The 17,867-nt window shown below is 40.4% G+C and overlaps 1 protein-coding gene across 1 annotated transcript in view; it reads right to left on the bottom strand.

Annotated features, from left to right (window-relative positions):
* The window catches only part of DCAF5 (DDB1 and CUL4 associated factor 5), a 166,116-nt gene that overhangs the window by 106,762 nt on the left and 41,487 nt on the right, over positions 1-17,867 (bottom strand). Inside the window, 1 exon segment of the mRNA XM_006903692.1 lies at positions 10,248-10,391. Within this exon segment, the coding sequence (XP_006903754.1) occupies positions 10,248-10,391 (144 nt within the window).

The raw sequence follows: 17,867 nt of genomic DNA, 5'->3' as shown, positions 1-17,867 counted from the left end.
AATTTTTAGAAACTTAGACAATATCTAAACTAGAAAGAAAAAATTTAATATTCATTGTAAAAGAACACATTGAACAGGTCATTAAAAAAGTCCCAATGTGGATTAGACAGCTTCACTAATGAGTTCTACCACACATTCTGAGACTTGACATTGATTCTATATAAATTCTTTCATAATATGGGGGTGGGGAAGGATTATTACAAAACTTATTCTATGAAGTAAGCATAACCATCGTACCAAAGCTGGTGAAAACATTACTAAAAAAGAAAATTATAGACCAATATCCCACATGGGCATGTTGTTGTTGTTGTTGTTGTTGTGTGCCATCAAGTCACCTGCGATTAATGAAACCCTATGTACAACAGCCCTAAACCCTGCTCCATCCTGTGCAAATCTCATTGTCTCTGACACACCTACCCTCATTACTCCAGTCACTGAGTTGATCCATTTCATTGAGGGTCTTCCTCTCCTGTGCTGTCCCTTCAACCCTCCCAAGCATGACGTCCCTCTCCAAGGATTGGTCCCTCCTTGCAACATGTCCAAAGTATGTCAGATGAAGCTTCAGAATCCTTGCCTCCAAGAAGCATCCCGGTTTAACCCTCTCCAGGACAAACATGCTCATTCTACTGGCAGTCCATGGTATATTCAACACTCTTCTCCAGCACCACAGCTCAAAGGCATCAATTCTCCTTCTATCACTCCCAGTCATTATCCAGCTTTCTGATGCATAGCAAGTGACTGTGAAGACCATGGCCTGTATCAGGCACACCTTAGTCTCTAGACTGACATTATTGTTCTTCAGTACTCTTGGAGAGGTCAGGTCTCTGACAGTAGACTTTTCCAATGCAATACGTCTTTTAATTTCCTGGCTACTGGTGCCAAAAGTGTTGACTGTGGAGCCAAGCAAACTGAAGCTGTGAACAATCTCAATCTCTTCACCATCCATCATGATGCTGCCAATCAGCCCAGTAGTGAGAATATTTGTTTTTTTATGTTGAGCTTTAATCCATATTGAAGGCTGTAGTCCCTGCAGAAGGTCCTCTTCAGTTTCAGCAAGCAGGGTTAGGTTATCTGCATAATGCAGATTGTTGATAAGCCTTCCTCTAATCCTGATGCCACATTTCTCCTCACAGAGCCCAAACTCCTGGATAATCTGTTCTGCATATAGATTGAAAAGGTATGGAGATAGGACACATTCCTGGTATACACCCTTCCTAATGTTGAACCATGCAGTGTTTCCTTGCTCAGTTCTGACGACTGCCTCCTGGTTCCAAGTACAGGTTTCACATAAGCACGATCAAGTGTTCTGGGATTCCCATTCTTCTCAGAGTTAGCCAGTTTGTTGTGGTCCCCACAGTCAAACATCTTTGCATAGTCAATGAAACACAGATAGGCATTCCTCTGTTACTCCCTGCTTTCAGCTAAGATTCATCTAACATTAGCTACAATATCCTAGTACCACGACTCCTTCTAAACCAACTTGCACTTGAGACAGTTCTCTTTTGATGTACTATTCCAGTTGTTTTTTTATAATCTTCAGCAGAATCTTATTTGCATGTGATATTAATGATATTGTAATAATTTCCACACTATGTCAGATCACTTTTCTTTGGAATGGGAACAAATACAGATCTCTTCCAGTCAGCTGACCAGGTGGTTGTCCTCCAGATTTCTTGGCACAACTTGGGGAGTACATTTAGGGTTGCATCGGTTTGCTGAAATATATCAATTAGTATACCATCAATTCCTGGGGCCTTGTTATTGCCAATTCTTTCAGAGCAGCTTGAACTTCTTCCTTCAGACTCTTGCTCATATGTTTTTTTCATGAAATTCTTCTGTGTCTGCCAATTCCTTTTGGTACTCTGTATGACTCTGTATACTCTTTCCATCTTCTTTTAATACTTCTTGGATCATTTAATATTCTGCCAAAAATACTCAACAAAATCCTACCAACATAATTAAACATCATATTTTAAAATAATCATTTATTATGATCAGTAAGATTCATAACAGGTAGGCAAGGATGGCTCAACATTAGAAAAGCAATCAACATCCAAGCAGATATATGCACACCCATGTTTATTGCAGCTTTGTTCACAATAGCAAGGAGTTGGAAACAACCTAAGTGCCCATCAACAAACGAATGGCTAGAGAAGCTGTGGTATATTCGCACAATGGAATACTATGCTGCATTAAAAAACAAGGAACTCATGCAATATTATTCAAAATGGTTGACTCTGGAGAACATTATGCTGAGTGAAATAGCCCAGTCACAAAAGGACAAATATTACATGATGCCACTGTTGTAGAATGGGACTGTCCTTGGGGTTGGGGAGAGACTGAGTAAGATGGGTTCAATAATGTATACTGCACTGAAACAGAGGAGGGAGAGAACCGTCTAAAAGAGAGATGTAACTGGGTATCTCTGTCATCACAGGAGACTAGAGCGAGGGCTGCATGGTGGAGGGGACCTGGGGGAGTGTTTGTAAAACAATGAAAGAATCTTTTCTTTTACTTTTCCATAATTTTTGGACTCATGTACCTATAACTTGTTAGTCAAATTCGTGTCTTCTAGGTTGCAACACCCCCATGATACATCTTGAAGGATATGTACATGTACAGCCAAGCACAATCAATAAGAGTGCATCTGAATTCCAAAATCAATCTCCATAATAGTCTATGTGTTTCCTACTGCCAAAGGGGCCCTTTAGAGTAGTGAGAGAAGATCTGCACCCTGAAACCCACAGCGTCCCTTTTCAGCAGGAAGTAGCTAAGAGAATACGCCGTCCCCTTTTCCTTATGACTCAGGGTGAAGTCTCTCTCAGGGAGGAGTGATAGGGAATGGCAAAGGATACACTGACAAAGAAGATTAATCAGAACTGGCTTTGACAAGCACTGTGGCATTTGGACAAGAACAAACTGGGAGGAGGGTGGAGAGAGTGGTGCAGCAATGAATGAGTGGAAGCCCAGAATCTCTGTAAATGTTTATGAAAATTAATAAAATATAATTATAGAAAAAAAAAAAAGAAAAGCAATCAGTGTAATCTACCACATACCAATAAAACAAAGAACATTAGCCCCATGATTATCTAAATTAATGTAGAAAAAACACTGGACAAAATTCAACACCCTTTCCTGATAAAAACACTCAATAAAAAATAGAAAGGAAATTATTTAATATAATTACTCTCAGCAGAGAAAGATTAAAAGTATCTCCATTGGGAACCAGAAGATACAATGGTGTTCTTTATCACCATCACACAGACAAGGCCCTCATCTCTAAAATTTACAGGAAACTTCAGTAACTAAGCAAGAAAATAACAAAAAATCGAATTATAAAACGGGAGGGGGGGAGACACTCAAATGGCCAAAAAACACAAAGCATGTTCAAGATCACTGTTTACTCATTGCTGTCATGGGAAGACTGACTCATAACTAACTTTCCAGCAGGTTTTGTTGTTTTTAGGCACCACTGAGTCAAGTATGGATCATAGCAACCCTATGAACAGGCAACCTGAACCCTGCCCTATCCTGTGCCATCCTCATCATCTATAAAACACTACAGAGCCCCCTGCTAAAATCGTTGTGTCAATCCATCTCATTAGGGTTCTTCCACTCCTTCGCTGACCCTCCATCATTCCAAGCATGATTTTCCCTTCCAAGGAATAGCTTTTCCAAGCTACATGTCTAAAGTAAATGCTGAAGCTTTGCCATCCTTGCCTCCAAGAAGCACTCTGCCTACACTCTTTCCAGGACATATGTGCTTATTCTTTTCACAGTCCATAGGATATTTAATCCTCTTCTCCAGTAATACAACTCAAAGACATCCATTCTTCTTCTTATCGCAGGAAGAGACTGCTTATCTTTCTTCTGTGGAGACTCTCCCAGAGAGGTGCCGCCTACAGGTTAGTCTACTTAGTTTCACATACTTTGGGCATGTTGTTAGGAGGGGCCTTTCCTTGGAAGGGAACACCATGCTTGGAAAAGTGGAAGGTCAGCAAAAAGAGAGAAAGAACCATAAGGAAAAGAACTGATACAATGACTGCAGCAATGGACTTAAGAAGGGCAGAGATGATGAGGATGGCACAAGGCAGAACAGGATTCAGATTCATTTTTGCTATGAGTCGTACTTGACTCAACAGTACCTAACAACACTTGCCTACTGACTATATCACCAAAGCTCCTGATTTTTGCTGTCATGTATTACCGAGTCAGAAGCAACGCATAACCGGCCCTCCAGTGGGTATTCATAGGCAGTAAATAGTACAGATGGAGACTGCCCATCTTTCTCCTGTGGAGAAGATGGTGGATTCTAACTGCTTGCCTTTGTGTTGGCAGCACAACTATTTACCACTAGGCTACCAGAGCTCCCTAATCACAGTAACAACTAAGTTATCTTCTCATTCCAGCAACTATGGCAAAGCTCAATAAGACATCAAACTACAAATGCTGGCCCAAGTGTGGAGATTAAAACTCTAATATACTGCTGGTGGAGCTATAAAACAGTGGAACCACTAAAGAAAGCAGACAGAAGCAGAATTAGAGAATTGAGAATAGAAATACAACTTGACCCAGTAATCCCACTACTAAATATATATCCCAAAGAAATAAGAGCTGTCACAGCAACAGATTTACACACATTCATGTTCACTGCACTATTATTTTCAAAAGCAAAAAGATGGAAACAATGCAAATGCCCATCAAGAGATGAATGCATAAAGAAATTATTATCTACACTTACACAAGGAAGTACTATGAAACACTGGAAAACAATAAAAAATTCATAAAATGCACATATCACTAAATAAATTAAGCCAGTTTTAAAAGGACAAATATTGTGTAAGACCATTGTCAAAGAAGGTAAAGAAACATTTACACACAGTAGAAATACATTTGATGGTTAACAGAAATGGCAAGGCAGGCAGTAAGGAATAAAAATATTAGCTACATATTAAGATGGGTGAAGGGAAAAAATAATACACAATAAATGGATAAACAGAACAGAACGGTATCACTAAAGAAAGAGACAAAGAGAGGTATAAAAGGATTAATGAAAATCAGAAATAAAGGGAGGAGGTTTGAAAAGTCTGATTACATTGGGGGTACAGTAGTCAGGAAATCAAAAGACAAACTGCATTGGGGAAAGTATGATGTCAGGGACCTTTCTAGAGTACTGAAGAGCAACAATATCAGTCTGGAGACTAATATGCACCTGATACAAGCCACAGTCTTCATAATTATTTGCTATACATCATTTCTAGATCTATCCTGAAATACAATGCAGTGAGCGACAGGATTATATCCATACGCATACAAGGAAGTCCAGTGAATACCACTATCATTTAAATATATGCACCAACAACCAGAGCCAAAGAAGAGGAAATGTAAGATTTTTACCAACTTTTGCAGTCAGAAATTGATCAAACATGCAATCAAGATGCATTAATAATAATGGGCGACTGGAATGCAAAAGTTGGGAACAGGGAAGAAAGATCAGTAGCTGGAAAACATGGGCTCGGTGAGAGAAATGAGGCTGGAGATAGAATGATAGAGTTCTGCACATTCAATGATTTATTCAATTATTTACTTATTATTGCAAACACCGTTTATAAGAAACATAAATGTAGGCTATACACATGGATTTCACCTGATGGTAGGCATAGGAATCAAAGCGATTAAATTTGTGGAAAGATTCACTGGAGAAGCTCACTATCAACAGTGAAAACCAGGCCTGGTGCTGATTGTGGGACAGACCATCAACTACTCATATGCAAATTCAAGCTGAAGTTGAGGAAAATTAAGTCAAGTCCACAGGAACCAAGATTTGACCTTAAGTCTGTCCCACTTGAATTTCAAAACCATCTCAGAAACAGGTTTGAGGCCTTGAGCACCAATGAGAGCAGACCAAATGAGCTCTGGGAGGTTATCAAGAAAATCGTCCATGAAGAATGCAAAAGATCATTACAAAGGCTAAAGAAGAAGAAAAGACCAAGATGGAGGTTAGATGGGACTCTGAATATTGCATTAGAGTGCCGAAAAGCTAAAGCTAAAGGAAGAAATCAAAGAGCTGAATAGAAAATTTCAAAAGGCAGCTCGGGAAAACAAAGCAAGATACTATAATGAAATGTGCAGTGAGCTGGAGTCAGAAAATCAAAAGGGCCGGACTCGCTCAGCGTTTCTTAAGCTAAAGGAGTTGAAAAACAAATTCAAGCCACGGGTGGCAATACTTAAAGATAGTTTGGGTAGAATGTTGAATGATCCAGGATGTATAAAAAGAAGATGGAAGGAGTACACAGAGTCACTGTATCAGAAGGAATTGGCTGACGCAGAGGAATTTCATGAAATAACATCTAAGCAAGAACCTATGGTGATGAAGGAGGAAGTTCAAGTTGCTATGAAGGAATTGGCAAAAAACAAGGCTCCAGGTTGACTGCATGCCAATTGATTTATTTCAACAAACAGATTTCTGCCCTGGATGTGCTCACTAAATTGTGCCAGGAGATCTGGAGAACAGCCAGCTGGCCAAATGTCTGGAAAAGATCAATATTTGTTCCCATTCCAAAGAAAGGTGATCCAACAGAGGGTGGAAATTACCAAACAATATCATTGATATCACATGCAAGCAAGATTCTGCTGAAAATTATCCAAAAACGTTGGGAACAATATGTCAACAGAGAACTGCCAGATGTGCAGGCTGGATTTTGAAGAGGTCATAGGACTAGGGATATTATAGCTAATGTAAGATGGATCTTGGCAGAAAGCAAAGAATACCAGAAGACTATCTATCTGTGCTTCACTGACTATGCAAAGACTTTTGACTGTGTGGATTATTACAAGCTATGGCTGACTCTGAGAAGAATGGGAATACCAGAACATTTGATCGTGCTAATGCGAAACCTATACTTGGACTAAAAGGCAGTTGTCAGAACAGAGCAGGGAGACACTGGATGGTTCAAAATCAAGAAAGGGGTCTGTCAGGGATATATTTTGTCTCCATACCTTTTCAATCTGTATGCAGAACAGATCATCCGAGATGCTGGGCTGTACGAGGAGGAATGTGGCATCAGGATTGGTGGAAGAATCATCAACAACCTGTGTTATGCAGATGACACAAACCGACTTGCTGAAACTGAGTAGGACTTGAAGTGCTTGCTGCAGAAGGTCAAGGACTGCAGTCTTCAATATGGATTGAAGCTCAATATCAAGAAAACAAAGATTCTCACCACTGGGCCAATTGGCAGCATCAGTATGGATGGTGAGGAGATTGAGATAGTTAACAGTTTTAGTTTACTTGGCTCCACAGTCAACACTCTTGGTAACAGCAGCCAGGAAATCAGGAGACGAATTGCATTGGGAAAGTCAGCTGTGAGGGACCTCTCAAGAGTACTGAAGTGCAATGACGTCAGGATGGAGACTAGGGTGTCCCTGATCCAGGCTATGGTCTTTGCAATTACGTGCTATGTGTCGGAGAGTTGGACAGTAAATAGGGATGATAGAAAGAGAATTGATGTTTTTGAGTTCTGGTGCTGGAGAAGAGTATTGAATATACCATGGACTGCTAGGAGAACAAACAGGTTTGTCCTGGAGAGGGTGAAGCAAGAATGTTCCCTGGAGTCAAGGATTCTGAAGCTTTGTGTGACATACTCTGGGCATGTTGCAAGGAGGGACTGGTCCTTGGAGAGGGACATCATGTTTGGGAGAGTGGAGGGACGGCGCAGGAGAGGAAAACCCTTGATGAGATGGATCGATTCTGTGAGTGGAGTGCTGGGAATGAATGTGTTTGAGACAGCAAGGTTGGCTCAGGATAGAATAGCGTTTAGGGCTCTTGTACATAGGGTCGCTATGAGTCGCAAACGACTCGATGGCACATAACAACAACAACATACATCAGAGAACTGGATAACAACAAAGAATGACAGAAGTAGGATCAATGCCTGAATTGTAATGCCAGAAAATAGTGCTGAACATCCTGTGGAATACCCGAAGAACAAACAGATTTGTCCTGGAGAAGAGTGAAAACAAGCTGCTCCCAGGAGGCAAGGATATTGAAACTCTTTCTCACATACTTTGACTCAGAATAGGGCAGATTTCAGAGCTAATTAACACAAGGATGCTATGAGATGCAGACAACATGATGGCACCTAACAACAGTGTTACACTGCACAATAGCTTCTTGGTCTAGGTATAGGTTTCACATAAGCATGATTAAGTGTTCTGTGATTCCATTCTTCACAATTTTAGCTATACCTTGTAATCCACACAGTCAAACACCATATGTAGTCAACAAAGCACAAACAGACATTCTTCTGGTATTCTCTGCTCAGGCAGGATTCCCTGGTGCCACAATCTCTTCTAAATCCAGCTTGAACATTTGGCAGTTCCCTGTCTATGTCCTGTTCTAGATGTCTTTGAATGCTCTTTATCATTTTGCTTACATGTGATATTAATTTTTTTTAAAAGGCACACATCAGGATTGTATCCTTTCTGAATACCTATTCAATCTGTATGCTGAGCAAATTATTCAAGAATCTGGACTCTCTGAAGAGGTATATGATATCAGGATTGGAGCAAGATTCACTGGTATGCAGATGACACAACCTTGCTTGCTGAAACTGAGGACTTGAAATACCTGCTACAGAAGATAAAAAATGGCAGCTTTCAATGCGGATTGCATCTCAAAGTCAAGAAAACAAAAATTCTCACCACTGGACCAGTAAGTGACACCATGATAGATGGAGAAAAGAGTGAAACTGTCAACGACTTCATCTTAGAGCCACAATAAATATATTTAGCACCTGCAGTCATAGGGACCTCTCCAGATTACTAAAGAGCTATGATGTTAGTTTGAGAATTAAGATGTATCTGATTCAGGTCATGCTATATATCTGAGAGCTGGACAATGAATAAAGAAAAACTGATGCCTTTGAGTTGTGGTGTTGGAAGAGAGTAGTGAATATCCTGTGAACTGCCAAAAGAACAAACAAACATGCCTCTGAGAAGATGAATTCAGACTGTTCCTTAAAAGCAAAGATGGCTACACTTCATCATACTTATTTTGGGCCTGTAGCTAGGAGAGGCTATTCCTTAGAGCAGGACAACATGCTTGGAAAGGTGGAGGCACAGCAAAGGAGAGTAAGGCTCTCAATCAGGCGGCCTGACAAGTGACTAGAGCAATGGGTTTGAGAGTGCCAGACATTGTGAGGTTGTCATATGATAGGACAGGGTTCATATACATTGTTTTATAAGATCACTATGAGTCGTACTTGACTCGATGTCACCAATAATAATTGAAAATAATCTTACAGAATGCATATGAATAGTTAAATGAAAGTTTAATTTGCTTTGTAAATCTTCACTTATTCATATCACAATAAAAATATATTTAAAGAAAAGAAATTTGGCTGTTATACACACTTAGGAGCTCTGTTGGCCTAGTGGTAAGCAGTTGCACTATCACCTTAAAGGCACATGATTCGAGTTCACCAGCTTTATGAGGAAAAAAATGAGCAATCGCCTCTTGGGCAATTAATAGACTCTGAAAGCCAACTAGAGTGGCATATATGAGTCAATTCCAATTCAAGCTAAATTACTATTTAATTGAAAGATGATTTCTGGGGATATATTCAGCTTAAGGTTTAAATTTTATTTCAGGGCAAGTGTTTCAGGGGATGGGGATCATCCAAGCCTTTGTTGTTCCTGAAAGTCCCCTCTTTACATTCTTTTAAAACATCATTGCTGTTTGTTGCTGTGTACTGTCAAATTGGAAATGATCCATAGCTGACCCTCCAGCAGGTTTTCAGAGATAGTTAATCACATGGGAAAAAGACTTCCATCCTTCTGCCACGCAGAGCAGCTGGTGGATTTGAGCCACATACCTTGTACAATTTGATAAATTTGTGATTCTAAATGATCAGGAAGGTTTTAGTCATTTTTCCCCTCTTGCATTTATCTTTATTTCATCAAAGGGCCCCCCAAAAAATACTACACTCACAATACTCTTTGACTTTAAATAGTTTACATAACTGAAAATAAAAACTTGAATATGAAAAGGAAGGAAAAGAAGGAAGAAAATACATATGGTTATCTTAAAGCCTTAATACATCTAAACTGCTATTATATATAATACAGAAAACACAAGGTATGGAGAACCATGGCTCACCAAAGAGAGAAAAACAGGAGTTAACTTCCTTTTCTCTAAAATTCAAGCATAGTATATTTCCCAAGGTAGAAGTTCCCCTTCCTCTCACCTCCAGAGAATACTTTAGTGTTTCCACTGTTGAAAGCCAGACAGAAAATGTTGGAATGATGCTCTCCTTTCAGTTGAATGGGCTTAACTCTGGAGTGGATGGCTTGTTCCATGTGCCATAAAAGAACTCGACGATCGTCTCCTCCTGGAGAGGGAAGCAAGAATCCAGGGTTAAAATAGTTGACATTCTGAGCTTATACTTGAATGCCATCCTTTCTAAAACTGCACCTCCTAACTCTATGAGATTCTGACAGTGTACATAAACCCACGTTTCTTTCCCTTAAGAAGCTCTGCTGGCTTAGTGGTCAATAATTGCACTACTAATGCAAAGGGAGATAGTTTGAATCCACCAGTTGCTTTGCAGGAGAAAAACAGGTAATCAACTCCTTATTTACTGCCTCTGAAAATGCATAGGAGGGCTTACCTATGGGTCAGTCCCAATGCAATGGTACACACACACACACACACACACAAAACACAACTTTCCCTTTTGATAGTTATATGACCTCTCAGGATGCACAGGAACTCGGTTCCAGGTATTTGAGTCTTGAATAGACACACAGGGAAATAGAAACAGGTAAGCACTGGTATCTTGAGCTGCCCCAAAGTCACTCTATTCCTTTTTTTTTTTTTTTTACATGCATGGTTGGTGTTTTATTTTTCAAAGAGGAGTTCTAAAACATCACACTAAATCAGATCAAAAGGTAAAGTTTAAAACAGACTGTTTTATAAGGATAAATGATAATATATGTAATGACTGTTTGTTCACTCTGCAAAACCTTGATCTTAGGGTGTATGATACATCTAGTTGGCAATAGCACCCAGGTTTTCCAAATTAGCTTGTCTTCATTTTTCTCTGGTCTGCAAAGACTTCTTCTCATTAGCTGCCTTCTGCTTTTGTTGCATGATCTCTGAATCCCTCTGCCTTCTCTGAGAGGCAGTCAAACTGTCCTCTTTCTTTTTCCCTTGCTAATCTCCTGGGTTTTCTTCAAGTTTTTCTGGCGGGCAAGTTCTCTCTGATTTCCACAGGCCATCCCGACAACCAATCCGAGGCTGGAAGAGAGGAACTAGGAAAATCAACGGTTCTCTGGCGGTGTCATCCAGGCGGCGGTCTCCTAATATACCCAGCGTGCCGACCCTCGCAGGGCGACCTCTATTCCTTTTCTTACAAAAGGTTCAACTGTTAAAATGCTTCTTCCCTTGCTACCTAGGATTTTCCCATTCAAAATCTCTTTTTGGCCTAATGCCTTTGAGTTGTACTACTGGAGAAAAGTACCAACTATCTCACAGACAGTAAAAAGTAGAGACATATCTTCGAAAATATGCGGCCAGAGTACTCTTTAGAGGCAGGGATGGTGAGGCTTTGTCTCACATACTCTGGACATGTTTTCAAGAGGGGCTACTCCTTAGAAAGGGACATCATGCCTTTCCAACGAGCACAGTGGAGGATCGGCAAAAGAGGAACAGACTGACAGAATGACGGCAACAATGGGCTTGAGTATGTCAGAGACGATGACAATGACACAAAACAGGTCAGGGTTCAGATCCATTGTTCATAACATCACTATGAGTTGTATATGACTCTATGGCACCTAACAACAACAGCTTTGAAAGCATCATTCCTCTCTAGAGAACCTAAAAGAACAAACATGTCCTACAAATTTTTTGTATTCGCGATGAATTGAAAATATCCAGAAAGAGTAATACCAGAACATTACCTACGGTTAGTACTTCTAGAAAATGAAGTCAGAAGATAAAAGTGAAAAAGGATATGAGAGGAGGGTACTTATATTTTATATATTATTTTAATTGCTTTAACAAGCCTATATTAGATTCCTTTCTGTCACAAGTGGCAATACTTAAGGATGCTTTGGGTAGAATGTTAAATGATCCTAGAAGCATTAAAAGAAGATGGAAGGAGTACACAAAGTCACTGTATCAGAAGGAATTGGCTGACACAGAAGAATTTCATGAAATAACATATGAGCAAGAGCCTATGGTGATGAAGGAGGAAGTTCAAGCTGCTCTGAAAGAACTGGCAAAAAACAACTGACATATTTCAACAAACAGACGCTGCCCTGGATGTGCTAAGTTGTGCCAAGAAATCTGGAGAAACAGCCATCTGGCCAACTGATCGATATTTGTTCCCATTCCAAAGAAAGGTGACCCAACAGATTGCAGAAATTATCAAACAATATCATTAATGTCACATGCAAGCAAGATTCTGCTGAAAACTATCCAAAAATGACTGGAGCAATATGTCAACAGAGAACTGCCAGATGTGCAGGCTGGTCTTAGAAGAGGTCGTGGAACAAGGAATATTATAGCTATTGTTAGATGGATCTTGGCAGAAAGCAGAGAATACCAAAGGAATGTCTATCTGTGGTTCATTGACTATGTAAAGGCTTTTGACTGTTTGGACCACAACAAACTGTGGCTGACTCTGAGAAGAATGGAAATCCCAGAACATTTGATTGTGCTTATGTGAAACCTATACTTGGACTAGGAGGCAGTTGTCAGAACAGAGCAAGGAGACACTACTTGGTTCAAAATCAGGAAGGGGTCTGCCAGGGAAGTATTCTGTCTCCATACCTTTTCAATCTGTATAAAGAACAGATCATCCGGGATGCTGGGCTGTATGAGAAGGAATGTGTTATGCAGATGACACAATCCAGCTTGCTGGAACTGAGGAGGGCCTGAAGTGCTTGCTGCGGATGGTCAAGGACTGCAGCCTTCAATGTGGATTGAAATTCAACATCAAGAAAACAAAGATTCTCACCACTGGGCCAATTGGAAGCATCAGTATGGATGGTGAAGAGATTGAGATAGTTAACAGTTTTTGTTTACTTGGCTCCACAGTCAATACTCCTGGTAACAGCAGCCAGGAAATCAAGAGACAAACTGCATTAGGAAAGTCGGTTGTGAGGGACCTCTCAAAGACTACTGAAGAGCAACGACAGGCTGGAGACTAGGGTGTCCCTGATCCAGGCTATAGTTCTTTGCAATTACGTGCTATGCATCAGAGAGTTAGACAGTGAATAGAGATGACAGAAAGAGAATTGATGCCTTTGAGCTGTGGTGTTGAATATACCTTGCACTGCTAGGAGAACAAACAGGTTTGTCCTGGAGAGGGTGAAGCCGGAATGCTCCTTGGAGTCAAGGATTCTGAAGCTTCGTCTGACATACTTTGGGCATGATGCAAGGAGGGACTGGTCCTTGTAGAGGGACATCATGTCTGGCAGAGTGGAGGGGCGGTGCAGCAGAGGAAGACCCTCAACGAGATGGATCGATTTTGTGAGTGGAGTGATGAGAATGAGGGTGTTTGAGATGGCTAGGTTGGCACAGGATAGAACGGCATTTAGGGCTCTTGTTCATAGGGTCACTATGCGTCGCAAGAGACTTGATGGCACATTAACAACAACAGGAATTTCTAGAATGGCTTTCTTCTGCACAGTACTCTGCGTTTCAAGCCATGCTATTTGTAGAATATCTTGGGATAATTTAAAGTGATGTGTCCTAAGTACCATACTGGTGATGGCCAAAATCCATGGGAGATTGAAATCACTGAGGCAGAAATTAATATGGACGGCAGGGCCTGCCTGCCCTTGTGCTTTGCCCTTAAAGCTAGTGTCAGAAGATGAAAGACTACAGCCTCCTTAAGCAAATTATAAGGAACTTTGTACAAAGACACTTTTTTCAACCAATGTGGGCAAAACAACACAAAGTTGCAGAGGCATAATCTGCAAGTGTTGAGCTGTATATAAACCAGCAGAGAGAGCACCTGTGGACAAACCTCTGGCCACAATAAGCAAAGGAAGGTGGATGAAGCAATAGTAATCAGTTCGGAATGTGGGAGGGGAAATCTCTGGTTCCCTGATTATTGTAAATTAGCTAATGATTCTGAAAGTCAGAGATAAATTGTATGGTTTCATCAAAGAGAGCTGTGACCTGTCTGTAACACAAAGGTAAAACAGGAACAACTAAGGCAGCTCCCTGAGCTTGGTAGGGTGGCCCTCCCGGGGTCCAGCCTCTTTTAGCGTACCATATAATGACTGAGCTCAGAAACCTTTCAAAAAGTCAGGTCCACTGTTCAGTACTAGGCAAAGGAAAAACAGCTGCCCAGCCTTTTAATCTTGACTTCTTTATAAACAATAGTTTATAAACAATTAGTTCTAATTTATCAGACAACTCAAAAAAGATCATTATGTAATTCTGGCAGTTTTAGGTTAATTTGATTCTGAACTAAAACTCACCAGGTTATCCTACTGAAGTATACTATAATCACACTGTGGCAGCAGCTCTGTAGTTAAATAAACTTTATTACTTGGTGTTGCTTGGTGCCCTCGAGTTAGTTTGGACTGACAGCAACCCTTGGTACCACAGAATGAAACACGACCAGTCCTCAGCCATCCACACAATCCTTGCTAGACACTGTTGCAGCCCCTGTGGCAACCTGGCTCATTCCTTTTCCACTGACCCTCTCTATCAAGAATGATGTCCTTTTCCAGGGACTGGTCCCTCCCAATAACATGAACACTGGTGGTCTAGTGGTAGGAGCTGTACTGCCAACTCACCAGCTGCTCCATAGGAGAAAGATAGGTAATCTCCTCTGGCGAGATCTGTTGTTATGTGTCTTTGAGTCACCTGCGACTCATAGCGACCCTATGTACATCAGCTCTGAAACCTGCCCAACCTTGTGCCTATCTCATTGTCTCCAACAGACCTAATCCCATTGCTTCCCTCACTGAGTCAATTCATTTTATCCTGGGTCTTCCTCTCCTGGGCTGTCCCTCCATTCTTTCAAGTACAATGTCCTAGCCCATATGGCTTCATCAATGAATTCTACTAAATATTTAAAGAAGAACTGACACCAAATATACACAACTATTTCAGAACAAAGAAAAGAGGGAACCTGACAAAATTTATTCTATGTGGGGGGAGGAACTGTATAACAACGAAAGAAAGTTACTTTTCAAAGAGAAGAGAGAACTGGGGGAGAGGGGTGAGCAGGGAGAAAAGTGCAACAATGAATGAATGGAAATCCAAAGTCTCAGTAAATTTTCATTAAAATTAATAATAAGAATTTTAAAAAGAAATAGACTTTTTTAAAAAAATTTATTCTATGAAGTATTTGTAACTCTGATACCAAAGTCAGGCAAAAGCACTACTAAAAGAGAAAATCATAGACCAGTATCTCTCAAGAACATAAATCTCTGAAAATTTAAAATTCAATCATTCTATTTCCAGCTTCCTTTCTATCACTAAGTCCATGTTTTCTGACTATATTCCTTCTTCATTGTTTCCAACTTTTGCATTCCTGTCACCAATAACCAATGCATTGTGAAAGCATACTCAGTCTATCTTACTCTTTGACTTTAGATGTAGGAGCATATATTTGAATAATGGTCATATTAGCAAGTCTTCTTGTATGCATATGGATAATAACCTATCACAACACTGTATTTCAGGACAGAACTTGAATATTACTTTACTATGAATGCAGCACCATTCTTTTTCTGGTTTTCATTGCCAGCATATTATACCATGTGATTATCTGATTCAAAGTGGCCAAAGCTAGTACATCTCATCTCACTAATGCCTAGAATGTTGATGTTCATGTGTACCATTTCATTTTTCACAATGTCTAGTTTTCTAACATTTAAGCTATATACATTTCATGTTCCAATTACTAAAGGATGTTTGCCATTATTTTTCTTCATTTCAATTGACTTCCAATTTGGGCTCTCCTAATACTACAACTATCCACATTACTCTACAATTCCTAGGGTTTTCAGAGACTTGTTATTTAAGATGGGAATGGTCAATCTTGAATCTTAGTCTTTCTTAATCTGGGAGCTCTACTAAAACTTGTCCACCATGGGTAACCCTTGTGGCATTTGGCATACCAGTGGCATAGCTTGCAGTACCAATTAGAACAATGTTCTCCAAGTAGTTTGTACCTCTAATTGCAACTTAATTTCAGGAAGCACCATATAAGCATGAGCCAATGGTAATGAAGGATAAAGCTGAAACTGCATACCTATTTAATCTGTATGCTGAGCAAATTATTTGAGAAGCTGGACCCTATGAAGAGCAATGTAGCATCAAGATTAAAGGAAGACTCATCAATAACCTGTGTTATGCAGATGACACAACCTTGCATAAAGTACTTGTTGCAGAAGATCAAAGAATACAGCTTTTAAAATATGGATTAGATCTCAATGTCTAGAAAAAAATTCTTACCACTGGACAGCTAGGTCACATCACGATAGATGGAAAAAAGATGACACTGTCAACACCTTCATCTTACTTGGATCCACACCCTTGGTATAAGGAACTCAGGAGATGTATTACACCAGGAAAGTCTGAAGTTAGGAACCTCTCAAAATTATGGAGGAGTAATGATGTCAGTTTGAAGTGTAAGGTGTGTTTTATTCAGGCCATGGTCCTTCCAATCACTTGCTATGCATCTGAGAGCTCTACAATTAATATGGATGACAGAAGATGAATTAACACCTTTGAGCTGTGGTGTGGGAGAAGAATGCTTAACATTCTACAGACTGCCAAAAGAACAAACACATATGTCTTGGAGAAAGTACAGCCAGAGTATTCTCTGAAGGCAAAGATGATAAAGCTTTGCCTCACATACTTCATTGTATGAAGTACTGAAGAGCAACAACGTCAGTCTGGAGACGACTTAGTCTTAGTTAGATACAGGCCATGGTCTTTGTAATCACTTGTTATACATCAGAGAGCTGGACAATGACTAGGGATGATAGAAAGAGAGTTGATGCTTTTGAGCTCTAGTGCTGGAGAAGAGTACTGAATATTCCATGGACTGCTAAGAGAACAAACAGGTTTGTCCTGGAAGGGGTGAAATCAGGCTGCTCCTTGGAGGCAAGGATTCTGAAGCTTCATCCGACATACTCTGGACATGTTGCAAGGAGGAACTGGTCCTTGGAGAAGGACATCATGCTTGGGAGGGTGGAGGGACAGCGCAAGAGGAAGACCCTTGATGAGATGGACTGATTAAGTCACTGGGGTGATGGGGATAGGTGTGTCGGAGACAATAAGATTGTCATGGGATAAAGCAGGTTTTAAGGCTCTTGTACATGGGTTGCTATGAGTTTCAGGCGACTTGAAAGCACATTACAGCAACAACAACAAAGAGGGATATGATGCTCAGAAAGTCAGAAGGACAGTGAAGGAGAGGAAGACCCTCAACTAAATGGACGGACACAGTATCTGCCACCATGGACTCTAGTATGTTAGGAAGTGTGAGGTTAGGACAGAGTTCAGATCTGTAGTTCATAGGGTTGTTATGGGTGAGACTTTACAGCACCAAACAATAACAACAACATCAACAGATGACATCATTTTGCCCAAAAAAGTGAAGAAGACTTGACTTGAAGCACCTACTGCAGAAGATCAAAGAATACAGACTTCAAGGTAGATTACAAAAATCCTCACCAAGGGAGCTCTGGTGGCCTAGTGGCAAGAAGCTGCACAGCAATCCCAGAGGTACGCAGTTCAAGTCCACCAGATGCTCTGCTGTAGAAGGAGGGGCAATCTCCTCCTGTACCAGTCAGATCCAATTTGACAGTATACACAAAAAATAATA

This window comes from Elephantulus edwardii, unplaced genomic scaffold (assembly GCF_000299155.1).
Source record: "Elephantulus edwardii isolate Elephantulus edwardi_28Jun2011 unplaced genomic scaffold, EleEdw1.0 scaffold00037, whole genome shotgun sequence".
Classification (NCBI taxonomy): Eukaryota; Metazoa; Chordata; class Mammalia; order Macroscelidea; family Macroscelididae; genus Elephantulus; species Elephantulus edwardii.
Note: the sequence above shows the minus strand (reverse complement) of the source record. Positions and strands in the feature narration are given on the sequence as shown.